This window comes from Tripterygium wilfordii, chromosome 23, assembly GCF_013401445.1.
Source record: "Tripterygium wilfordii isolate XIE 37 chromosome 23, ASM1340144v1, whole genome shotgun sequence".
NCBI lineage: Eukaryota > Viridiplantae > Streptophyta > Magnoliopsida > Celastrales > Celastraceae > Tripterygium > Tripterygium wilfordii.
The window spans coordinates 2,007,285-2,032,735 of NC_052254.1; the positions used below are offsets into that span (position 1 = coordinate 2,007,285).

General features: G+C 39.0%; 4 protein-coding genes across 8 annotated transcripts; 3 read left to right on the plus strand and 1 right to left on the minus strand.

Annotated features, from left to right (window-relative positions):
• Nucleotides 1-311: 311 nt before the first annotated feature.
• On the minus strand, nt 312-9,079 carry LOC119993333 (alpha-mannosidase At3g26720-like). Of its 5 annotated transcripts, XM_038840427.1 has the most exons (29): nt 8,723-9,074; nt 8,477-8,560; nt 8,305-8,393; nt 7,965-8,139; nt 7,596-7,715; nt 7,342-7,425; nt 7,198-7,269; nt 6,889-7,002; nt 6,695-6,795; nt 6,519-6,612; nt 6,230-6,397; nt 6,056-6,145; nt 5,653-5,718; nt 5,493-5,549; nt 4,828-5,047; nt 4,581-4,732; nt 4,290-4,358; nt 4,076-4,135; nt 3,888-3,959; nt 3,589-3,636; nt 2,730-2,849; nt 2,347-2,412; nt 2,031-2,143; nt 1,813-1,897; nt 1,494-1,604; nt 1,314-1,409; nt 1,119-1,166; nt 793-861; nt 312-705 (listed from the first exon to the last, which is right to left on the minus strand). In XM_038840427.1, the coding sequence occupies exons 1-29, from the start codon at nt 8,918-8,920 to the stop codon at nt 472-474; spliced, it is 3,075 nt and encodes a 1,024-aa protein (XP_038696355.1). In that variant the 5' UTR covers nt 8,921-9,074; the 3' UTR covers nt 312-471. The 5 variants fall into 5 exon arrangements, 3 of the variants coding, with proteins under 3 accessions (XP_038696355.1, XP_038696356.1, XP_038696357.1); XM_038840428.1 differs by lacking the exon at nt 1,494-1,604 and having other exon boundaries at nt 8,723-9,076; XR_005466524.1 differs by lacking the exon at nt 312-705 and having other exon boundaries at nt 787-861; nt 1,265-1,409; nt 8,723-9,079.
• Nucleotides 9,080-10,510: 1,431 nt separating this feature from the next.
• On the plus strand, nt 10,511-12,901 carry LOC119993877. Its single transcript, XM_038841179.1, has 2 exons — nt 10,511-10,958; nt 11,739-12,901. The coding sequence occupies exons 1-2, from the start codon at nt 10,599-10,601 to the stop codon at nt 12,654-12,656; spliced, it is 1,278 nt and encodes a 425-aa protein (XP_038697107.1). The 5' UTR covers nt 10,511-10,598; the 3' UTR covers nt 12,657-12,901.
• Nucleotides 12,902-14,346: 1,445 nt separating this feature from the next.
• On the plus strand, nt 14,347-16,600 carry LOC119993858 (cytochrome b-c1 complex subunit Rieske-4, mitochondrial-like). The gene is made up of 2 exons (XM_038841149.1): nt 14,347-14,673; nt 15,764-16,600. The coding sequence occupies exons 1-2, from the start codon at nt 14,454-14,456 to the stop codon at nt 16,405-16,407; spliced, it is 864 nt and encodes a 287-aa protein (XP_038697077.1). The 5' UTR covers nt 14,347-14,453; the 3' UTR covers nt 16,408-16,600.
• A 498-nt stretch (nt 16,601-17,098) lies between these two features.
• LOC119993485 lies at nt 17,099-24,557 on the plus strand. The gene is made up of 10 exons (XM_038840640.1): nt 17,099-17,449; nt 18,744-19,157; nt 19,250-19,386; nt 20,135-20,248; nt 20,374-20,457; nt 20,898-21,071; nt 21,483-21,639; nt 22,306-22,466; nt 22,552-22,678; nt 22,874-24,557. The coding sequence occupies exons 2-10, from the start codon at nt 18,843-18,845 to the stop codon at nt 24,155-24,157; spliced, it is 2,553 nt and encodes an 850-aa protein (XP_038696568.1). The 5' UTR covers nt 17,099-17,449; nt 18,744-18,842; the 3' UTR covers nt 24,158-24,557.
• Nucleotides 24,558-25,451: the final 894 nt, after the last annotated feature.

Below are 25,451 nucleotides of genomic sequence, written 5' to 3' on the forward strand. Positions count from 1 at the left end.
GAATGTTAGATGTTAAGTCATAAGTGGACTCTACATATGTGTTTATAATCAATTACTATTTATATGTCCCATAAATTTAGGGATAAAATGAGAGTCACATTTGGGGGTGTATGTAACATTACTCTTGGTGTTAATTGCCATTTGAATTTTGAAGTGCGACTGTGACCAAGCAATCCATGGGCATGTCCCACTCCTATCTACATGGATTTCGACTCAATATTACCTATCGCCTACCCAAGGGTTTCCATCCAATCTTACCATCAGTGTGATGCAGATGATTCTGGGGCCCAAGGTTAAAAAAAATATGTATGTCGAGTTTATAACTTGGTGCCACTTAAGATTGAAGAGCTGACATCCCAGGGTCAGATAACATCAGTTACAAATACAGTTTTATTATTAAGGTGTTCATTGTACAGCATTTCCCATTTCGTACTCAGGTAGCTAAAATACATACAACAGAGCAGGTTGAGGTCAGAGCCACGTCGGTTCCCCGGAACCAGGCATGAGAAGATTGTCGAGGTCGACATGGAAAGTGCGGATTTCCATTGGAGCAAGTTCCACTACCAACATTGCAGGATCAACTGGTCCTCCCCTCTTCACAGAGGATTCGTCTGTCGACCCTTCTACCTTCCACACTAACCGCTTCTTCTCCATCTCTGCTCGTTCTTGATTGGCAGACAGACTCATCTCTGTTACCTTACTTATCTGAAACCTCAATGGTTGCGGCAAGATCAGAAAAACATCGACATATTATTGCAAGTAGTTTATTGATCTTGAATGTGCTGTGATTACCTTCTTGTTTGGGAACAGCTTTTTCAACTCCACACTAGCCATTGCAGAATAGTCCTTGTCCTCTCCGGTCTTTACATGGCAAAAAACCAACAATCAGAAATTATTAAGAACCCAAATGTCAGAACTGGCTTCCGATGAAGGAATAGTAAAAGTAAACATGATACAATTTCTTAATCTTACATCTAAAACTAAAAAAATCTGGATATGGACTTCAAATTATTATATTTTTTTTCAAATTAGTTATAGTGAAGCAATCGGGAGAATGTTCAAACTCAGTATCAGTTGATGCGGGCTATAGCTTCGTGCAGATAAAGATGAATTCTAACCTCATACAGATGAGCTAACCGAAGGAGAACTTTTCCATCCTCAAGTTCCTACAATATTCAGTTGAAGATCAAATCTCAATTCAGAACAATAAAATGATGATAAAAATGTGAAGGCATGTGCTTAATACTTTTATCTTATTTGGAACCTGTGGAAAAGTAGCTCCACTATAAATATCAAGATTTTTTTGCTTTCACCTGGAGGGCTATCAGAGCAACATTATCAGGTAAAGAATATGATGGATCAAACCCTGAAAAGGCCGGTACATGGGAATCCATCCAATTATTTCCATCCTGCAAAAGAGAAAGTTGGTCACCTTAGCTTTTGGCCTTTTGCAACCCAAAGGACCTATTTGATTTCACACTTTCTTGTTTCACCTGTTCTGTGAACGCTAAGAGAACCGGAGAATATATCTCTTGACCAGCCGTTCGACGCCACTTGGAACCTTCGCCAAGACGATCTATCCTCAGAAAAAATTTTCCTTGGATCTACAAAAACGGTAACTCAACAGTTATAGGTGACTCCTGAACACCCAACTATGCAGACAATGCAGTAAATCTCTCTTAAACAAGAGAGGAGGGGAAAATGTAAATTTCTTAAAAAGGTAAAAGCATGCAGAGTAACACCGCCCTAGTCAGAAACAGTACATGTGGACATTTGGCTCGTGCTTAATGGAAATTGATAAGGCATCCTTACAGTTAAACCTTCGCATCCATTGTCGAAGCAAACTGTTTCATTTAATACCTCTCCAACACCTCTCTTATCATCATGAAGTAACCTCCTACAATATGACATAGTAAGAGAGAGGTATTAGAAAGCAAGACAACAATGACAAACAGAATTACTCAAATAAAATGCCTCGAAGTCATCGTGGAAACAAAGATAGTTATTAAAAACTAGAAACAGCGACAAACCTATGGAGCATCAGTTCAATTTGACCATCCACTAAGCTAGAACCTCCCACAGAGCGGTCCACCAAAACAGAAAGCTCTGTGCTATTGTCTTGCACATATATTCCAAGATTGATCTGATAGATCGGAGAGAAGAAGGAAAGGCCAGAACAAAATTGTGGGGAGAAGGGAAGGGTTAGAGAGAAGTCGAAACATGTTGTTCTGAAAGAATCTACCAAATAAGACATGAAGAATAAGGCAAGGACTATGTATAGGGGAGAATGATATTGCATGTGATAGTAGGATAGCAACTGTGAGAGAAATATCTAGAGGAACATACAGGGTAATAATTCCCAGCGATTGGTTGGTTCACTTGGAGCTCCCAGTCTTTCCTGAAATCTCGTATCTGCAAGCAACTTCAAAGTGTCACATTGGACTACCATAAATAAATTTTTCAGCAACAAACATCCTAGATGAGAATTCAAATCAAACTACAGTGTGATATATTCTTTTTGTGCTTGACTCAGTTTAAATTATGATCCACAGATGATAAAGTATATTGAGGCAAGTCAATTAACCGCTTGAACTTGTAAGCCTAACATCCAACACTAAAACACAGTATGAAATCCTATGTTGTTGTTATGTTGAATATAGAGAATGCAAAATCTACTCTATGTGACTGAAAGCATTAAACAAATAGGCAGGAAGAATGCATTAACATACCCGTTTAATGAAGTCACGTCCGTTTGAGTCGGTGTAGAATGTTCTGTTCGTGTTCAAGGTTGTCATAATCTGAGTTGTAATTTCCTTTCCAAGTTCATCATCCGCTGGTATAGGCCCTATCTAAAATTATGGAAATGAAGTTTATAGTTAATTCATATTCATATATAACATTAAGAAGCGGTTGGGGAGAGTTGGATTTTTAAGTTGGAGCCTTTGTTTGGGTTGGGAGGGGTTAGGGGGGTGGGTGTTTCCTGTTTGCGTGTGATAGGATTGTCCCACATCGGAAGATGTGGGAGCTAAGGTGTTGTTTATAGGGGGAGGTATGGCCTCCCTTAGTACCCAAGGTTTTCTAGTATGGGCTGGAAGGCCTTGGGTACAGCCGGCCCATATGGGTGGGTGTCGGTTGGGCCTTGGGTGCTGAGCGTGTATGGGCGCGACTCTATCAATGGTATCGGAGAATACGATCTTGTTGTGCCTTCAACTTGGGGCCGCACCTGCGGAGTGGCCGGTCATGGTGCTCGACCAACGTGGGCGTTGGGATTGTCCCACATCGGAAGATGTGGGAGCTAAAGTGTTATTTATAGGGGGAGGTATGGCCTCCCTTAGTACCCAAGGTTTTCTAGTATGGGCTGGAAGGCGTTGGGTACAACCGGCCCATATGGGTGGGTGTCGGTTGGGCCTTGGGTGCTGAGCGTGTATGGGCGCGACTCTATCAGCGTGCAAAGCAGGGTTGAAACCCCAACCCCTCCACACCTGCCCCTCTCAACCCCTCTGCACTCCCCTTCCAAGCACAGCCTAAGTAGGGCAAATATAGCTGCCAAAAGAGAAAATGCAAAAAAAAAAGACCATAACAGCTTACTGTGAATTCAATTTCAGCATGCTCCTTCCCCTTGTAGATCCTTGTAATCTGTGCATGAACAGATCATTCTTTATTGTATCGAAAGATACAAAATTTCTTGGTCAAACTAAAGAAATCCAATCATAGTTTACAATACAAGTTTCATATTCATTCACTATATCCCAAGCACCACAGAGGATCTTTTGTCCAATACAAAGTAGCACATATTGAAAAGAGAGAGGATTATGCCATTCAGATAAACAAAAACCATATATATTTCATGTGTGTACTTTATATTTTTTTTCCTTAAAGTAAACCACCTGAGATATCCATGGATTGAGCTGTTGATGTACTTCATCCACTAATGGACCCCGCATGACAGTTAAAGGAACCTGGATAAACATTCACTTTGATGTTCCTTCAGATGCTCGAGACTCCACAAAAAATGAATTTATGGTAAAAGCTCTTTATTTTCACAAGATATACAAGTAAAATGTACACACATTACCTGGCTTTGTGGTTTTATACGATATGTATTGTTTGGACGAAAAACATATGCACCTGATGCCTACAACAAATAGCATAAATTTCAAACCTCCAACCAAACTTCACAACTCTTTTCAAAAAGTAAACTGAACTAAATACTTAGAAAAAGTAATGAAATCTCACTAAAGAGTAGAAATTATAAGGCATAATAGTTTGGGACAAAGAGAATTGAGAACCTGGGGATCATTATCAGTTCCATCATTTCCAGAATAGTAACCGTACGATTGTTCAGCAAGGGTGTTAACCTTCAGCGACAAACAGATTATGTAGTGAGCATTCACACTATGATTCAAAAGTATTAAACATATTGCCGTCATAAATTCAGATAAGAGTTTTGACATAAAATGACAAATGACGTTGGCAAAGAAGGGTTCAGCAGCAAGATAAATATATGAGGCATCTGAAATAATGGACTTAGCATAATTAGCTTTAACTGAATAGAGAAATGCACCATACAAATGGCATACCAGGCTTCTGATATTTCTATAATGAGTAAGTTTTCCTTCATTAGCAGAATAAATTAGTCTTAAACTTCCTTGACCAACTTCAATGGTATCATTTGTGCTTCCTTCTGAGGTATGAATCATTGAGATGGTAGCACTATGACTGTCACCTAAATCTGCAAAAGATTTATTCAGGAACCAGGAAAATTTGTTTATGATATGTTGCGCCTTAGAGGAATCTAAAATTGAATAGAAAAACAATGTGGCTAACCTGTCTGTTTTGGACTTGAGACAATGTAAGTGCTGAAACCTAGTGGTGGTATAGATGCTGAAAATGCAAGCCAATACTTAAGTGTTTCACCTGGGGATTTGCCCAGATGCCCCTTCACATATTTATTTCTTAATCTCAAAGTAGCATTTGACGGAGGGAGAAGCTGAGACTCGATTAGTCTCCCGCCAGAATCTTGAACAACAACTTTTTCAGTGGAAATCTGTAGGGAGTGAGGTGCATGTAAGTTCGCTATCCATCACGCAACAGACAGGAAGCCAAGGTAAGAAATCAGTAAAGGAAAGTGAAACAGCGAAATTGTAGTCTATCATTGTCAAAGCTTTTGTCCCGAAAGGTTTGGGGTTGGCTAACAAATCCATAAGAGTAAAATTGTAGTTTCTAAGAAAACTTTATGATGCAGAGAAAATGTAAGCATTATAACTTTTTGATCGATCCATTAGGGGTTAGACAAAAAAGAAGACAGAGAACTAATAACTTCCATAGTTTAGCATAGAAATAGCTTGTTGAGGAATTCTAGATCTCTAAGCAATTACAAACCTTTTCTCTCTACCACTTTTTCTCCTGACAACAATCTATCATAATAACTGAAACACTGCTGAAGTTACATTGAATAATACAAAATAATAGGGTGAGGTCAAAGCACTTACTGGAATTCGTATAACTTCCTCTCGCTTCCATCCCAGAGGATTGTAAATGACAATGACCTGCAAAAGGCAAGATGATATAACATGAAATAGGATATCAAAGAGCTCTATGTCATCTTTTAACTTGGAAAGTAAAAGGATGAAGATAAAAAACTATTATTACCAGGCTTTTACTGCCAGACAAGATTTCTTCTGATGGCGAACAGTAACTAATATTCAGAAGCGGACACTGCCAAAAGCAAAATTCATAGGAGAAGGTTAAGAAAAAAGGCAACTCATTTTCAAAAGTAACAAGAAGGATGCTCTATTCTAAGACTATGCGACAAAATATGTGATCTGCAGGATGAGCAGTCACTCCCTTTGGTTTTCCAGAAAGATATGTAGCAAACAGCATGCACAATGAATTGAAGAAGTTTCTAGAACATAAAACCTACAAATCTATGTTTCATTGATTGTATAGTGTAAGAGTCAGCAGACGGCATTTCAATTTATTACATGTATTATAACTTACTACATCCTACTCTTCCTCCTGAATATGTGGAGAAGCTAGGACTAATCATATGTACCTGCAAAAAGGTAGTGACTGGGTTCCCCTTTCCCTCACTTGATCTTGACTCCGTCAAGAAAGATAACGAGGAGGCAACCAACTTCTCAGCCTGCAAGAAAAGTAGCTTTCCGATATTATCAGAACACCAGCAACTGATCGTAAAACCATCGGCAAAAACTAAACTATTATGCACCTCCACATAGCCTAAGGACAGTCTCAATGCATAATCATCAGCAACATGCTGTCTTTCTGTACCACTAACTGCATCATGATGTTGGGCAATTGCTAATGCATCAGCTAACACATTCATCTTTGGGTCTGAACCACTTCGGCCTTTAAGATATTCTAATTGCCTTGCAGCCTGATTATAGAACAAAGAAAATATCGTTTTATGAAGGAAAAAAATTGACGGCCAAGGAAGTCATTGAAAGACGAGCAAAAATGAATGATACAGTATATGCGGAAGATGCCCACAATCTTACAAGATAGTAACTGCTCATAGACCTGACATATCCTTTAAAGGCTGGCCTACTTGTAAAATAACCAGTCCAATATGCATTTGGATGATCTGCATACCTGAAAATGGGTAACTATATTGTCAGGTTAACCTTTGGCAGATAAGCATGGGTAAATAGCATAACTAAAATCTAAAACTCACGGAAAGAAATCTTCAGTTTTGAGAGGCCACTTTTCATTGGTTGCATATTTTGCATCAGTATAGATGGATGGGGTAGAATATAGGGCATTTACACGACCATCCTGAAAGTTTACAAAATGAAAGTAATTTGTTACATTTCAAACAATAATATTCTTCTGAATATAACTATTACAGAAGTTTACTAAATCCAGCACCTTATTGACATAGTGGATGAACTTGTCAATCTGTCTGAACCAAGAATTTGCATATTGATAGCGAAAATCTGTCCCCATCATCCACATTATGTGATTCGTCCTGGTAACATTAGCCTAACCCACGAACACACCAAGCCCCAACCCAACAAAAAGAAAAAGAAAGACACAAGAAGAAGAAAAAAGAGAAGAGAAGTTCATATATAAGTACTGCAGTTAAGTATAGAGTCAAAGCTTAGACATCAGCAAACAGAAAGCAAACCCAAAATAAAGTAACCATGAAGTTCTTAAATTGTCACTCCTAGAACTTACCTGTGCCAACGCAGCGGCCACAAAGTCATTGACACGCTCTTGAACATTGTAGTCAAACAGGAGAACATCATCCTTCAATAGAAAATACAAGTCAAGAGTTGGCAGAAGATCAAAACTATCAAATGTTACTTTCACAAGATTTACCTGAATAGGAGGGGAAACATCATTTATTTCAAATGTGAAACCATCAGGAGGATCATAATGCCTGGGTGTTATACCAGTGAATATCTGTAAGCAAATTTAGCAATCAGGAAGTGAAGAAAATGCTTGATATATACATATCCTATAAGATTAAAAATCTCAACCTTAATTGAACAAGTTGTAGAAGAAATGGAATTTAACCTCCAAACAAAATTCAGACAACATGAAAAGGACATATATATGCAGATACCCCTCACCTGTGAAGTTGAACCGAGGGACTTAGAACCTTGCCATACAACCTCGAGAGCCTTCTCAGCTAATCTCTTCGCTCTGTCTTGGTAATCAATTCGAGCAAAAAAGAGAGAGTCAAATCCTAACTGCGCCAAATATCCAGGCATATTAGTTTCACAGTTCATAAGACTGACAATGGGAGAAAAAGAACATGACACAGATTAGAGAATGAATGCTTAGAGGTCCTCGGTATACCAATCATATCATTAATTATAAATCAGCGAGTAATATAGTAATCCAGAGCACTCATTGTCATTTATTTTATAACTATGTCACTGAGGTTTTAGATAATAATGATAATACCATTAAGAGAGCTGCATATCTATTAGGCATACCTCTGCACCGAGCAAGTAAGCTTGAACAGCAGAATGGCCAAAAGGATCAATCTGCCAACCAACTCTGGGAGTCTGCCCAAACTCATCTTTGATGAACTTATGCCCTAGAGTTGTCTGATCAATCAAATCAATGTAATGCGGAGTTGCCTCATCATGCATGCACATACCTCCATTTCTTTCCAAAAAAAGAAAAGAGAGACGAGAAAAACAAAAGAAAATGAATAAGTTCATATGAATTAAGAAACAAAAAGTTCAAAACATTGCTAGCAATCATGTTCCATATCATCAATGCAGTAGTACAAACTTTGGGAGATAATGAAGTGAGAGGTAAGAAAAATACACGAATTCTAGCTGACCCGAGTTGACAAGCTCCTTCACTTTGGCTTTCATTGTCTCGCTTTGCTGTCTCCACCATCTTTGGAAGAATGCCTGAAAATTTCACATTCCCGCACAGTTTCAGACCCTATGGAAATCCGGGAAACACAAGAAGTCAGAAAATATAGAAACATTACCATCTCAACATAAATGAACTTTCGATTCTTTTCCTCAAACAATGCTGAAATCATAGAATCCAGCACATTCTGCACACAAGCCCCCTGCCCATAAAAAAGAAATTAAAAAATCACAAAAAAGTCAACAACTTTAAGCTAAACACATCAATGGAAACCAAAAGGTCCAAAACCCACATCTAAAATCCAAACAGGAATGAAAAAGAAACCTTTTCTCGACAAATATGAAATCAATTTCGAGTCCCTTACCCGGATCGAGTTGTTAGCACCCACATAGTACTGATCAACAGTCTTTAACCAACCAACATCATCGTGCGAATGAGGGACCAAGTGAACATTGATTTTACCAGGGACAATCCCCCCAGTAGTGTTGTAAGCTATATACTCAGCTTCCGCACCAAAAAGTCCCGCCGAGAGAACAGTGAGAAGAAGTAACATGAACGCCATAGCTGCTGCACTCAAAGCAAGCTCTCCTTGAGCTTTGGCAGTGTAAAAGTTCAGAAATGGAAGATCCTAGTAGTAGGAGCTTGAGGTGTTCGACAATAATCTCTCCGCAGTCCCTCTCTCCTTATAATTACGCGTGGAAAGCAAACGTGCAAGGACTTCGCTTGTGCGTGAAGACTGATGAGGCGTGTAGTTTTAGCTCAGGGCAAAATTATTAATTATCTTGCTATTTTTATTTATTTGTTTCAATTTAGTTTATTGTTTCTTAGTATTATTGAAACTATAAAGTTATGTCATGATCTTTGGCAGCTTTTATCCACACCACCAAACTTTCATGGAATTTTAATATGCAAGCGGAATAGGGAATAGGGAATAGGGAATGAAAAGGCACAAGAGAAGCATATATAAGGCACACAATCGCTATATTATGGAGCGATGTGGGATTGTTGTGGATAATGTTTATCTAACCCTACCCGTAAGGGCCCGAACACGTCTCAAATAATTTTTTAATATGCAGGTGGATAGTAAGGGAAAGGAAAACACACATAATAGAAACACATAATTTCAAAATGACGTGAGGGAAGTTCAAGCGTGAGAGACACTTTTTTGAAACAAAATGAGAGTTAATTAACGAACATCGTTTCAAAGTGACGTGAGGGAAGTTCAAGCGTGGGACACAGTTTTATAGGAAAAAATGACAGTTAATTAACGCACATCATTTCAAAGTGACGTGAGAGAGATTCAAGCACGTGATAGACTTTTTTGGAACAAAATGGCAGTTAACGCACATCGTTTCAAAGTGACATGATGGAGGTTCAGGCATGTGACACTTTTCTGGAACAAAATGGCAGTTAACACATCGGGACACACTTGCCATGAACAACATGACACTTAACGCACATCGTTTCAAAGTGACGTGAGGGAGGTTCAGACATGGGACACACTTTTATGGAACAATATGGCCTAATTGTCATTTTGCTCCTCCAAATCACAAAATCAAGCTTATAGCGCAATAACAAATATAGTAACAGGAAATGATGAAACCCTTTATTGGATGCAAAATCTTATCCCAGAGGATAAATAAAGTGGAAGATGCAAAATCACAATTATGCCTTGGAAGAGAGTTTTATTGAAGATATTTGATGGTTCTTGATTTCCATACATGAAGACAAAAGGTTTTTGAGAAATGATTACCATTTCCTCATTTTGTTATTTGGGTTAGAGTACGTAACTTTATTAATCAAACAAGATTTTTGGGAGTTTTGATTTTTTTTTTTTTAAATGGGGGAGGGGGATTCAAACCCTGATTAATAGGGTGATACACACACTATCTTTACCACTCTAACTAGTGTCCCGAGTGTGGATGTTTTGATTACTTGATTTTATTAATAGCAATGGTGTGGTGGTTAGTGATTATAAATTGAATATACAAAAAAAAAAAAAAACAGCCCGGCAATTGCAAGCTTTTGGGCCATGAAAATGGCTTACTCATGGCCCAATTAGAAGCAGTCCAATAAGCAACCGCCTTACTCATGGGCTTTTAGACAACTCCATCAGCTTTTCCGAACTCCCTCAGTTCCAAGCCTCACGAATCCATTCTTTCGCATCAAAAGACAAAAACCCTTAATCCATATAAAACTCTGTAAACCACTCAATCATTCTGGAAATCTAACGCCTCACCATGGAAGATAGTTTCAGTGTTCGCGTCGACAAGGTATTCGGTTCTCTCTTATCTTCTTCGAATCCGAGGTCTCTCTGGAGCCTCACGGACGACGAGATCGAGAGGCGAGAATGGAACCGCGACAAGGGCAGTTCTGAGCCTGAGATGGAGCTCGGCGGGGAATCTAATGAGGTGACTGACGAAAATCCTGTTGATTTCCACAAGGAGATGGAGAAGGACCTGGAAGAGCTCGGTGACGACGATGGTGATCTAGGTTTTGAGTCACGTGATTCACGTGCTTCCTCGAGACCTGATGACTATAACGAGGAGGAGTGGGAGGTTAAGTCTAATATTGGCATGGACTGTACTCTTGATTTCGAGGTATCTTTGTATTTCATGCGCGCATAATTGCTTCATGGTTTTTGTTTGATTCTTGTTTATGTGATTGCTTGGTGATTATATTTTCATAGCATTTCTTCTTTGATTTTCATGTTGGGAATTATATACGTGGATACACAGTTACTCTACAATCATGTTGAATAATTGTATGTTTGGAATTATAGTGTGGGGAAATTATATCTATAGTTTGTGTAGGCTCATGTTCAGTTTAAAGTTCAGTTAGAAGAATGTAGTTCCTGTGAATATATGTTCTGTTCACTTTGAATTATGAAAAACCAGACTATATTTTTCTGGAACTGATTATAGTTTGATTTGGTTTTTGTGTTCTGATGCAACCAGAAATGTACATTTCTACAATGAACATCAAGAAGCTGTCCATTTTTCACCGCTTAGGACCATACTTTATGTAAGAAGTGAGGTTCTTGGTGTGTGTGGACCGTGTGGTGTGTCATACACGGAGTTGGTTTAGTCTTTCTTGGATTTGAGCTATAATAAGTATAAGATACAGGAGGTGGGAAGGACGTTGCTTTCCATAGTTTTCCTCTAGCAGAATTCTGGGTTACTTTTGCCATGCCGAGTAGAATAATGCTTTGACTGTTTAGCATTTCACTTGCGTGTTGTTATTGATGAACCTTAGGAATTAGGATGAAGGTTTAAGCTTGATAAGTGGTTGATGAGCTTTTGCATCGTGACGCTTGTTGATATCTGGAATTTGAAAATTGATCTTTTGATACTTATTACGCAACTTGAATTTTTTCACAGGAAGAGGTAGACGAATATGACCAAGTGGCCACCGGCAAGGAGATTGACAGTCGAATGAATGACTATATAGATGACTATGGAATTGAAGATGATTCTTGCAATGAACTTCCCAATTCAATCAAGGATATTATCAGAGACCCACGTGCTAATCACGTTGCTGCAAAACTTCGTCTCAAAGAAGATGCAGAAGCAGCTGAAAAGATAAACTCCTTACCGGTGATTGAGAATGGTGCATCTTTGGTAGATCCTCAAATCAATGCACCAGAAGATGGCAATCTGAAATCAATTCTGAAGAAGAGAGATACTCAGGCAGAATTGAAGTCACATAAACGTGTGCGTTTTGACTCCGAATGCAGAAAGGAATGCGTTGAAAATTCTGAAGGAGCAAAACAAAGACACATGGAAACTTGCTTGACTGAAAAAATTGATAATTCAACTGAGGCAACTCTATTGCCTCAGGACCATCCTTCTGGCATTCCGGACTACATCCGCAATCCTTCAAAGTACACACATTACACTTTTGATCCATCAGACGACCTTGATGAAAAAAACAATCAACAAGCCTACATGGATTTTCTTAAGCTGGTGGATAGGTCGAATACAGTGGACTCACAGCCTGATAATACTTCCGACGGTCCTTTAAAATCAGTCTCCTTCATCCCGAAAAAGAAAATTGATCATGTTATGATGCTTGACAATGGCACAGAATCAAAGCAAAACAAGGCTGCTACTGGGAAGGAGTTTGAGCAGAGAAGCAGTCTTGCTGTTGGTATTGCTGTTTGGGATACCCTAGATGGGGAAGTTTGTGCTATGGACGAAGAAGATGAGCAAGACGTAGCAGTCGATGGGAGAAGTAACTCAAAGAGGTCTGGCAGGCAGTATCGAACAAAGGCCAGGTTAGAGTTAGAGCAGCCTTAGCAAAGGCCTTATGCCTTGTCCCTCTTCCTAGCGGGTTTACTAATTCATCTCACCCTGAGTGAGTAATCTATCTACAACTTCATCGTGTCATTGTCAAGCTTCTATTTTGCTTGAAACTGGTTATGTTCTGAATGGACAGCAACTTACAAAGGGATTTTACCAGACGGTAAAGTTAAGCCAACATGTTTAAATTCGAGATTCTGTCGGGACACAGAACAATTGAACTGATTTTTTGTTGTTTTGTTTCAGTCTTACTGCAAATGCTTTCTTGTCGCGTAATGTATGCCCTCTCAAATGTTTACATGAGAGTTATGGGGGACTATCTTGACTCGTTACTCGTTAACCCTCATCGCTTAACTCTTTAAAATATCAATCCAAGCAAGCCCTTAGGGAGAGAGATTATTCGACCCGAATTACCAAATCCCTTGCTATCTCCATGAAGACCTAAGAACCCTAAAATTGACCACATAATCTATATTTCAACAGCATCAAGATGAGCTTGAATTGCAGGTGGGCTTGTTTTGCCTAAGCAGCTGAGACTTTTCCTTAGAAAACGCTGAGATTCAACTTTTGAGTAGTCATGAATGGGCCAATTTTTTTTCTTTGTTTGGAAGAGGGTAAACTTTAGTCACACCCCTAAGTTACTGAAGACACCCCGACTTAAGTTGACTTCGCTTTGACTGTATATTCTTTTAACATTCGGTTCATAACACCCCATGGCCCATACCCATATGCTTCGAAAAACAGAGTTCTTCTACAAGTTCTGTACCTGTGCTTTGATGCTGAGATGAGGCAGAAGGTCGCTGGTGCAAATGTGAAGAGGTGCAAGCGGCGCACTGAGGACACCAAGCAGCAACCTCAAATCGGACCGCTTGAAGGCTGAGCCAGCATCTGATGGTGTCTTCGAAAGCTTTTCCTTCATCCAAAGGCCCCACCTACCCTCTATCATTGAATCTCTGCTGTCATTACCGTCCGGACCCTCCTCCAGCGGCGAGCCTCTGCGGCCCTCAGGTTTCTGGATCTCTCAATTAACTGCTCCGACCGCTGCACGTGACGGCAAGAGGTTTGGTGCGTCGAAACCACTTCCCCTTTAAGTGCCGAAAAGAACCCTTGTTTTCTCTCCATTTGACGACCACCATAACTCTGGCTGAAGAATACAAGGTGCCACCTGCTGCCTTAGCACCCACTGTAAGTAGTCACCATTTCCGCATTTCGCTTCTAATTCTATGACGATTTATACAAGCTGCCACCTGCTGCCTTTGCTAATGGTTTTATCTTAGGGAAAGATGCAGTCAACAAAGCAAAGACATTTGATGAGAAGCTCCAGCTAACATAAAAGCAAAGCAAAACAACTAGGTAGATTGAGAGCCGGTTTGTCCCCTGTTATTATGTTTGGGGTGTACTTTGAAAATGTTTCAGATTTAGTATACTTTGGATGTATTTGTAAAAATGTAAGATTTTGAGGGGTTCGTTTAATAAGGGGTGTCTTTAGTAAACTTAGGGATGTGACTAAAGTTTACCTTAGAAGAGATGTCCTTGCGGCCCAATGGGCCTCTCTTTTTTAAAAGTTGTCGCCATGAAAGTTTAATCCTCTACAGGCCCACTTTCGCTTCGGACAAGCAATTAAACTTCCGCCTGAATTCACCGGCCCAAAAGATGAAACGTCGTCGGCTTAATATTCGTCACAGACGTGGACAAATCATAGTCGGTGAGTAGCAGAGGATTTCTCGAAGCTCCGGAACCGATCCTCTAGAAATCCAAACCAAGCAGCGACTACAAGGAGAAAATAGCGCAGAAATGTTAAGAGCTGCAGCGAGGAGGCTCCTCTCTCCTTCTACTTCTTCTTCTCTCGCTTCACCGCCGCTGCCTTGGAGGCCCACCCAGGCTGCCTCCACCGTTGCTTCGCGGTGCCTGTTCAACGGCGTCGATTCGTTCTCTAATTCTGATGAGTTCCAATCAAGCACTGTTATAGGCAGCTACTTTGTATTTGGTCCACGCTTTCATATCCCACACAGAGGTTCGGACTCTCCAGTTTATCCATTCCCTTTTTTTAAATTGCTTAATCGTTTAGGGCTTGCGAAAGTGAAAGTTTTTTTACCTTTCACGGAGACATGTTATCTGGAATACACAATATTTAGTTTAGGAAATTCAGGTCGCCACTCTGATTTTCAGATGTATTGTGCAAGTGAAGTTATTTGTTTCCTTTTACAGCAGTTGTGAGTGGAGGTGGGGGGTTTCTTTGTTATGATTCTAAGGTACTTGCATTCAATCGGTGATAATTGCTATGGACATGTGTTCATGTCTATTATAGCTAAACCTGAACTTCGTTTTGGAACATGTTTTGATGGAAAGAAGCAACGGAAACATTGAATTGCTCACGTACTTTAGATGGTGCTAGAGCTATAAAGCCTCACTGTCGTGTAAGGTTCATAGAAAGTTCAGATCAGTGAAGGCTTAGGTTTTGCGTTATCAATTACCATATTTGATCTAAGGCTAGGCTGAATGGTCTGTTAAAGTTGACAATTCTCTTTGATTCGAGAACATGCAGGTACTTTTAAATGCTTTAGGTTTTGTGTTCAATAAGGTTGATACTCTTGGATAAAAATGGGGACATTGTGTGGGAACATATGACTAAGTTGGTGAGGGCTGCATTATGTACATGAGGGAAATATGATATTTAGTACAGGAACTTGAAATTTAGTACATTGACGGAACAAATTTTGGTGTGATACAATAGCTTGGCGTAAAATTTGTGAAGCAAGGGTTTGTTTCAATAGGATTTTGAGAACATATTATGGTTCTGAATTTTGCGGTATTGTCCTAATGGTGGTCTCGGTGGAGCCCTTATAAATCAGTTGCAGTCGTTATAGAGTGATTTGAATTGAATTAGATTGTGTTATTTGAATTTAATCGTCTTAGTGCACGTGGATGATTGTATTAATGCTCAATCTGTTCTCAAAAGTCAAAATTGATGCAGTTTCTTTTTTACTTCATTCTACCTTCTATTGTAGGGAGAAAATTATTTTCATTTCTCACTAGGGCATTTGTACAATATTGGAAAAATTCACTTGGGACTTGATAATCTAATTCATTGGTTAGATGTTCAGGTTTTGTTTCTGAGTCACTTACACCCAGAAATGAAAACATCACCATTCCAGAGATTCCACCAACAGTTTCAGCTGTCAAAAACCCCACTCCAAAGATCGAGTATGATGAGTTTGTCCACGAGCGCTTCCCCCCTGGTGACCCAAGCAAGAGGGCATTTGCCTATTTTGTGCTGACAGGCGGTAGGTTTGTGTATGCCTCACTGATTCGTCTTCTTATCCTGAAATTTGTGTTGAGCATGTCGGCCAGTAAGGATGTTCTTGCCATGGCTTCTCTCGAGGTGGATCTATCTAGTATTGAACCTGGTGCCACTGTTACTGTTAAGTGGCGTGGAAAGCCAGTTTTCATTAGGCGCCGAACTGAGGAGGATATCAAGCTGGCAAATAGTGTTGACCTGGCAGCTCTTCGCGATCCGCAGCCGGATGCAGAAAGGGTGAAAGACCCGGAATGGCTCATTGTTGTTGGGGTCTGCACACATTTAGGTTGCATCCCCTTGCCGAATGCCGGGGACTTTGGCGGGTGGTTCTGCCCATGCCATGGTTCCCATTATGATATCTCTGGAAGGATTCGTAAGGGTCCTGCACCCTATAACTTGGAGGTGCCCACCTACACCTTCTTGGAAGAGAACAAGTTAATGATTGGCTGAGAGTCTGGATTTTACTATAGTCTCTTAATTTAGTAGGAGATAATGCCGAAGAGCTGTTGTAATGTGTATGTAACTTGGATTTGTAACTGTTACTAGTCGGATTGATTTGTGAATAAGTTTCCTGGCGTTTGCTAGGGGGAGTGCTGTTGATCCTTGATGCTTCTGTGGTTGGTATTAAGTTTTTTGCTGGTCATTCTTTTATTTTTTCCCCCAAGTTTGATTAGATACAAGCCATTAGTTTTCCTTTTCGTTTGTAGTAGTTATCTTGATCTCCTTATCAGACTGTTGCGTGTGTATATATATATACACATCTAACTTATCCTATGCGTACATACTTGACGGTTTGAGTTTAGATTCATAAATTTGCATGGCGTGATTAAAAAAAATTATTGTGTATATATATAATCTCTTTTTTATGGGTCAATACTTTTTTTAAAGATTGTTAAGAAATATACTTGTCATTTGGAATCGAATTTTGGGTGTATATGTGATTGTCAATCGAGTCGTCACTCTGTTAATTATTGGTTCATAGGAGGCTTTTCTCTAAACAAAAGTAAATTTTGCTCCTAAAAATAATAATAAAATGGAACAAAAAACCAAATTAAAAATTGGGAGTGGAGCCCACAAAATCACTAAGCACACATAATACTATAATAGGAAAATAAAATTTTGGAACCCACCGACGCTAAAACGAGAGGGCGAGCGAACCCAGGAGAGGCTAACCAATACGAGCCATGGCTGCAGCCAAGCCGAGGGAAAGAACGAACCATGCAATATCCACCCTAACGGTTACGATAATCCCCGTTCGTCTGATCTCTCCTTAATCACTCTCTGCCCCCTTTCTCTCCATATCTCGCCAGACAAAATCGGATAACAAAAACCCTTTCTCTCTTTCAGGAGTTCGCTTGGCTCTATTGACTCGCTCGTCCCTTTCTGTAACGTAGTAATTATCGCTGTTCACATTGGTTTTATTGCTAGGTTTTTTAACTGCTATTTGCCTATTTACTTCGATTCTGGGAGGAGAGGCGCCTCGAGGTTGCAGGTAATCATTCTTTGTTTCAGCTTCGATTTTCTAGGGTTTGTTTGGTTTTGTTTTGCGTCTTCCTGAGTTTCTTTGCTTCCCCTCTTCCTTTTAATTTATTTATTTTTTGATAAATTGTTGCTTCGATGAATTCTTTTTTTCGCGTTATTATATGTAGATTTAATATATCTAATGCTACGAATTGTTGGATTCTTTTTCTTTTTCCATTCATTGATTGAATTCCTTCTTGGAGCTTTTGGGCGCAAGGAGTTTGTCAATTTGCGTGTGTGATTTTTGTGTGGTTTCGGTTCAATTTCCTCCCTTTTCTGGGAGTTGCATTATTGAGTAAAGGTTTCTTTTTTATGTAATAATAATTTAATTGTTTTCTTTTCAGTCGTATTATTATTATTTTTTTGCTTTATTATTATCCTTCTTGTCATCATTACTATGGAACTTTTTTATTTTGCATAAAGAAGGGTTTTTGCCTGAGGTACTATGGTTCTGAAGCTATTCCCCCACTCTTTCATGGCGATTTCTTACTCGTCTGAATATAGAGGGCGTAGGAAGTTTCGAATTTGACCTTTCTAAGTAATATAGTTACTGATTTTGATACTTACTTGAGCTTAGGAATTGGGCATCCCTACTAGGCATCAACTGGGTCAGTTGCTGTTCTATAGAATAAGAGATGGTTTCCTGGAGTCTCTAATTACCTACAAGACCAAGAAAAACATCATTCTACTAATTCCAATGTCCCTTATATGTTTGGTCTGAATTGAGATAAATAACTTGACTTTGACGTCTAAATTCTACTCAGTTTTGATTAACATTTCATTTGATTGTATTAAACTTTGGACGTGTCCACTTTGTAAAAAGTTTTTATAGGCCATTAGCTTAGCCTCTTTGTACTCTTACTTGGTGAGAACGAAGGACATGCATCAGAGTTTGTTGGCAATGAAGTTTATCCTTACCCATTTCCTTGTGTTTATTATTGGTGATTTCCAGCTGGAAACGAGTGTAACTAATTGGATTCCATATACGCGGCATAATTTATAATTTTATTGGGGTGTTGGTAGCATTACTGTGAGTTGCACTTGTTCAACCTTTTGAAACTTTTGAATTCTCGAACAAGGAATGATTTTTTAATGGCAGTGGTTGACTACTTACTATAAGTCTATATCTAGTAACTTCACCCTTTCATCCTACCCCTATAGAAGGAAAGCTGCCATAGCCACACTTTTTTCATTCACTTATTCAGTGTGCACTTGGTGTATACAATTCAGTTTCTTTACAATGTGCTCGTAAACAATGGTTTCAGTTTGCTTGCGGAAGGAAATTCTGCCATGAACATGATCAATACTGTATACTACAACATTTTGCTTTGACGCTTTGGTGAGGATCTCCATATATTGTGCGAATGGTGGCTGATCAGAGGAAAAAACGACTTAATGGTACCAGTACTGGATGCAGTTCTTGGGATCACTATGAAACAAGAAAGAAAAGACTAGAATCAGCAAATAATGATTTAAATACAAAATCTCATATTTCTCTTGAATGGGATGACAACCAGGAAAGGGTTGTTGCCAAAAAGGAGCAAATCGGTATCAGTTGGAGAGATGTACGGTCTTTTGTTGATTATGCTCCTCAATGCCACAACATTCTGGCTGATGTTGTCACTATTCCTCAAGAAAATTTTGATTTGGAGAATTTGACTGAGGTGCTTTCATACCAGGTTGTTCAAATTTTCTGTTAATTACTTTAATCTGAACCTTTTTTTTTTTAATATATATGATATCTCATGGTTTTGGCCATTTCCTTTTGCAGGTTTGGCAGACTCATTTATCAGAGAATGAGAGAAGCTTTCTTAAGCAGTTTCTTCCAAGAGAGCAAGATGCTCAACAAGTTGTGCAAGCATTGCTTGGCGGGGATAATTTTCACTTTGGGAACCCATTTCTTAAATGGTAAGCATTTTGAGCAGTTAGTGCTTTAGTAATAGACTGAGAGTTGAATTTTTTTTGCTTGGATTTTTCAGGCGAATCTTTGTAGAGATGTAGCATGCTACCTCTAACCATGTTTGCTTGTCAGCCTTGTCTGACTTTTTGAACCTGTTTAAGACAGATGATATAACAACTAATAATTGCTCCAAGATTTCTTTTGGAATTTTTTAATTATTGGTTCTTAGTTTGATGTAGACACTATATATTCTTGAAACTGCACATTTATTGTATGATAGACATATGGATGGCCTCATATATTTGTAGGGTAAACTCTCTGATCCTTCAGAATTATTGGATTAAAATTAACCATTCAAGTAAAATAGCAGAACTAAACATATTAACAGTTGTTTTTGGTTCTTGAAATCATATATACTTTCCCTTTGAGTAACTAAGGGCATAACCGAGGCTGTCAATTCTGCATTGTTGGATCTTTTTATTTCATATATGGGACTGGTTTATTTTTCTTTCCTTTTGTATTTGTTTTCACTATTCTAATACCATATGCTACAACCTACAACTGATTTACTCATTTTTATATTTTCAGTCGTAACATAGGTATGCATATGTATTTCTTTACATCCTTAGGCTAAGTTCCTGAACAAAGAACTTACATGTGATTCTGTATTTTTTCTGGTCTTTCTTTTCTATATCTAGTATATGATGGAACCTCAAAATTTTAGCTAATTGATTTATCTGAAAATTTTGTTTGTAGGGGTGCTTCACTTTGTTCAGGTAATCTTCATCCTGATGCAGTTCTTTCTCAGGAAAAGTGTCTAAAGGCTGACAAGAAAGCATACTACTTGGAGTTGCAGAGATATCATCATGAGTATGTGGAATATGGCTTTTCCTATCTAAATTTATTTCTGCTCCCTGAAGTTAATCAGTTGTTCTCCAAAATATGTAGTTGCAGCTTCTTTTCAATTTTGTGTTTACTTTTTCTTCTTGTGGCAGTATGATTGAATATTTGCAGGAGTTGAAGGGAAAATGGAAAAGCTGCAGAGATCCAGAAAAGGAAATTCAACAAAAAACTTGGAGGTTGGATCTTGCTGCAAGTTTTGCTTTGTGCTTAAAATCTTCAGATTGGTAGAGGAGAATGTTTCTTTTGTGGCGTGCATTTCTGTTAGACGTAGTGTTGGCTAGAGCATATGAAGCAAGATTTTGTGTTTTACATTCTAGTATTTAATAGAAAAGGAATTTGATGATGATGTATCCAAGTGTTGGTGTGAGCTTATACGAATGTCACACTCTTCTTCCAATTGTGGAGTGTTAAATTATTGTTGGTGATCAGTCAAGGGTAAATCCTTGGCCTGCATTACCACAATCTTGATAGCCTATCGTCGTGGGTGTAGGGCTTCATGCTCTTGCCCTCCCAACCCCGCATCCATTGTGGGGGGCCTTGTGCATGAGTGATCAGTTCTTGATTTGATTTCCTTACTTTGGATTTTATTTAGACACGATTGACTTATTATTGACAGGTCAAGAAAGGATGATGAGGGAATTTTTCTTCCTGCCAATGGATCTAGATTTTTTGACCTTGAAGATAATGCTGTGGCTACATCCAATTCTTTTTCCTCAGTAGGAGAGGAGAAAGCTTCTAGTAGTGATAATCAGAACTCTTCAATATTCAAGGGTGGAGAACTTCAGAAGAGGTAACCAAATGTTCAAGACTGTTAAAAAATATAATCAAATGTTCAAGACTGTCTTATAAGTGCACTGTTTACTAGGTGCTCCTAGTGTTCTTGTTGCAGTGTAATGGGAAGTTTTAACAAAGAGTTAGTTTGCTTTCTGTAATTTTGTCTCAAGTGTGAGCCTCCTCTTTTTGCTCTCTTTCTTTATCTCCTTTTCTTGTTGAAAATGCTAGTGTTTTTTTCCCCTTTGTTTGCCCGTAATACTTAATTTTAGATGACATTACTGTCAGCAAAAGAGGAACATGTACTTTTAACTTTTAACAAATGGTTGGAAAACTTTGTAGTGTACTTAATATAGGAATTATTTCCATTACTCTCTCTCTCTCTCTCTCTCTTTGTGAAAGAATCTTAATCTGCTACCATGGGTGTCAGGACGCACAAGAAAGGCTTGAAGAAAGACAAATGTATATATCCATTGGTTGCTTCAGATCATGCAATAAATGTGGGAAGTGGACCCAGAAAAGGAGGAAAGATTCACAAGCGTAACATCCAGCATAGTGATGGTGCTGAATATATGTCTTATTTAAAGGTTAGATGACCCCTTGATAATTTGAAAATGCCATCGACTATTCACTGATAGTCTGTCTTATTGCATTGATGTACCCTGTGAGGAGACATGTTTTGTCATTAATCACCAGTACATGTTCATTTTCTTATTGTTGCTGCAACTAGGCCGATAGTTTGGTAAGACAGTTTGAACCCTAGAATACTTTTTGGCATCAACTCCTGGTGAGTACATTATTTGCTTGTTTAGTATTTTTTTCACCCTAAGAGAGAGCTGCTCTCTCCTAATATGAAACCTGCCAACCAAAGAAGGTAAAAATGGGACCAATGGGTTGTAGGCTTTTCACACAATTTTTGAAACTTTCCTTTTGTAGATAAATAAATTGGATTGTTTTGCTTTCAAATACTCGGTGATTTGGTTTTTATACTGCTCTCTTCATTCTTATAATATGTTAAAATATTCTTTTAGCTGGTTGTACTATAATTGTATGCATCTAAACATTATTTCATGACTGCTTTTGGCTCTCAAATTGGTGAGTAACCTAGGTGGTCTGCAATATAAATGAAGTACTATCTTTCTGTGCAGATAATTAATGGGTTTAGGAGACATCCAAATTTTATTGATTATGAAACCTCAATTTAGATAACTTTTTCAAGCTTTTGCTGATCATTTGCCTTTGATGCATTTCAGATTAGCAAGAAGCAGTACGAACTTGTGAAGAGTATGAAGCAGTCTGGTAAGAGCATTCAGTCCAAGACACTTAACCGTGTTTTAGGCAACCATAATAGCTGGCATGTTCAACCGTTTGTGGTATTTGAGGAAGAGGAACAGAGGAAATGGCGAGATCATTGGTTAGTATGTGGTGAAATGAACACTTTGTTTTTGAACTTCTGAGACTTCCTATAATTCTTCTCAAAACATGGATAATTTACACAGGTTGCAATTGGTCAACAAAGATATTCCTGTGGCTTATGAAAATTGGAGGCAAAGACGGTTTCAGATAGGAGAAATTATCAAGTCATTGGAGCAAGACTTGAAGAATGGACTAAAATTGCAGATGGAGGTTGGATATGTGCTCTTGTGGTTTAATTGTGTTATTTATCTCTTCTAATTGTCTTTCTTATTGCGTGCCTGCTTATTTCTACATTTTTATCAACTTTGATTGAGGATGAGCAGACTATTCTTGAGCCTGTGTTTATATTGTTTGGTGGTAATAATATCCCTAAGCTTACTAAATTTGTTTGTTATTGGTATTCAGAATGAGAAGAAAGGAAACCAAGAGATTGTGATTGAGGACCAAAATGATTCCGGCGCAGATGATGAACCAAAAAATGAAGACGATTCTAGTTCTGGCTCGTTACAGAATCCATCTCAGCAGCAGATTTCATCGCCCCAGCAGATTTCTTCCCTTAAAGGTGACCATCACTTGAATTCCACCACTATGGATGCAGAAAACACTCATATTACATCTAGATCTGGTGATGCTTCTCCAGATGCATCCAAGTATTCGGAGAATGCTAACATTGCAAATGTTCCTGTTAGTCAAGATGTTATCATCTCTTCCTGTGGGGACGACATCTGGTCACATTCTTACTATAAGTCAACTGGAACCAATGAGTACACATCTGCCAGTGGGTTTTCGCATCAACATCAAGTTAATGAAGGCCAACAAACTCGCATGATTGATCTAGAATCTGACGTGGGTGATGAAGCCAACAGTAAACAACGTTTGTTGCTCAGACAATCAAATGATGGTTCCTTCAGTTCTTACCCAAACCATGATCGGAATGAATTCCTTCAATCTCTCTTTAAGGGCCATGGGATGTTATCCTACCATCATGAGCAAAAACAAGCTGGGTTTGATTTTCCGCCACCAAACAATGTGTTGGTGGAAGATGGCCAGTTCCATGGGCATTTCCAGGATCAGGTTCAACCACTGCTGCCACTGGAGCAGGGTCAAAAGATGGAGAATGAGGACTACATGCAGCGAAGAATGTCTTCGGACATTTACCCTGGTGGAGGTGGATACTTAATTCCAAGGCAAGAGCATGTGCCTCCATTAGGTGTTCACGATTGGGCTATCAACTCTACCCACATGCCAACGACTGCTCTTCAATCTAACCTAAATGGTGGTGAATTGCTAAATCAGAACTGGTTTCCTTCAGAGCATCAAATGCGTGGCAGCTGGAGCGGTTCAGATGTTGTTAATGTACCAAGTCAGAACATTCCGAGTGGAAGCAATGCAGATCAAAGCTTATTCAGTGTCTTATCCCAGTGTAACCAACTACGCAATAGTAGCCCTTATGATTCAGCGGGCTCCACCGAGCAGTTCATTTTTCCAAGGAACTATGGAATTGTTGGTGGGGGTGCTCCCAGGATGACCAATGCTTTATCGCAAGGAGCCCATCCAATCAACTACTTGGGAGGGCGTGAGGCAGCCACTCCCCTGATGCCTGATGGTATGGGATGGCCGAACTTGCAACATAATTCTGCTCTACATGATCCAATGGGGAAGCAGTACTCGGGGTCATGGAATCAATAGCAACATTTTTCAGTTGATGGCGATCTGGCCTGGATTAAGTGATCATTCATGGCGGTTGATTAGACAAGGAACAATAGTGAAGCATGATGCAGATTATTGTGACAAGATAGACTCTTTTAAGGTTACCACATATCTGCAGATTCCTGATTATACAGATCCCCAAGATAGTTTTGTGTACATACCTACAGAGCAGAGCAACTCAAATGCCATGTACATATCTTCTAGATTGTAGCCGGGTAGGTGGGATGGAAATGGAAGGCAAAAAAGATTCTGGTTTCTCCTATTTGGGTTGGTAAGTTATTTTATTACATTTTTGTTTCCATTGGGATTTCGTTCGTATTAGTTGGCTGGCTGACTAATTGTCTTTCAATAATTTATGAGGCTATAGATTGCCGCTCCCCTCCCCTCCCCTTTCTCTTAAAATCGCTCGCAGCTGGAGTGAGGATGATAGTTTTGTAGGTTTTCGGTTGACTTTCATTTTCATAGTTTTCTGCAATAGAGCATCTTATCGTAACGTAACGAGGATGTCGTATTATTTGTGGAAGGAGTTTGGTTGTTATTAGTTGAACTATTACTCATCCATATGTTGATATTGATCATTTTTTTTTCTTTCCTGGGTTCGAGCTGTTGTAAAAAATTGTTGTCAGAAGTCATTGCAGTAGAATGACATTGACATATGCTGGTTCCAGATTCCATCCTTAAAGCAATTGATGCATGCATCTCTCCTATATCATCACAAGTAAGTTATGAAGACGTAGGTGTTGGTTCTGATATTTATTTTGTCAAGGGTTTTTTTTTTTGTTGAAGTTTAGTGTGAAGGATTTGAAGGGGATGGCAGAGTAGAAGCAAATATATGAGAGGAATTCAACGTTGGTGCACTGCAAATAGTGCAATGGATCTGGAATTCTGGATGGATAAGTTGTTGGCATTTTACCCAGGGGGTGTTGGTATATCATGCACTGCAAATAGTGCAATGGATCTGGATGGATAAGTTGGCATTTTACCCAAGGGGTGTTGTTGGTCCGAGAGCTTCGAACCTAGGACCCATGAATTTATTATATACGGTATATCAAGAACCAACTCGATCAACCCCTTAATATTTTCGTTCTTGACGAATCTCACATGACAAATGTTTGCTGCCTTCATTCGTGATGGGCTATGGGCCTCGTGGCTTGGCTTTAGTTCTGTTCATAGTAGCCCTGTCTTCTCACATCAATTGGAGCCCAACTCTATATATATATATATATCATGAACGATAATTTGTCAAAAATAAATAGAAAAACAACTATAGCAG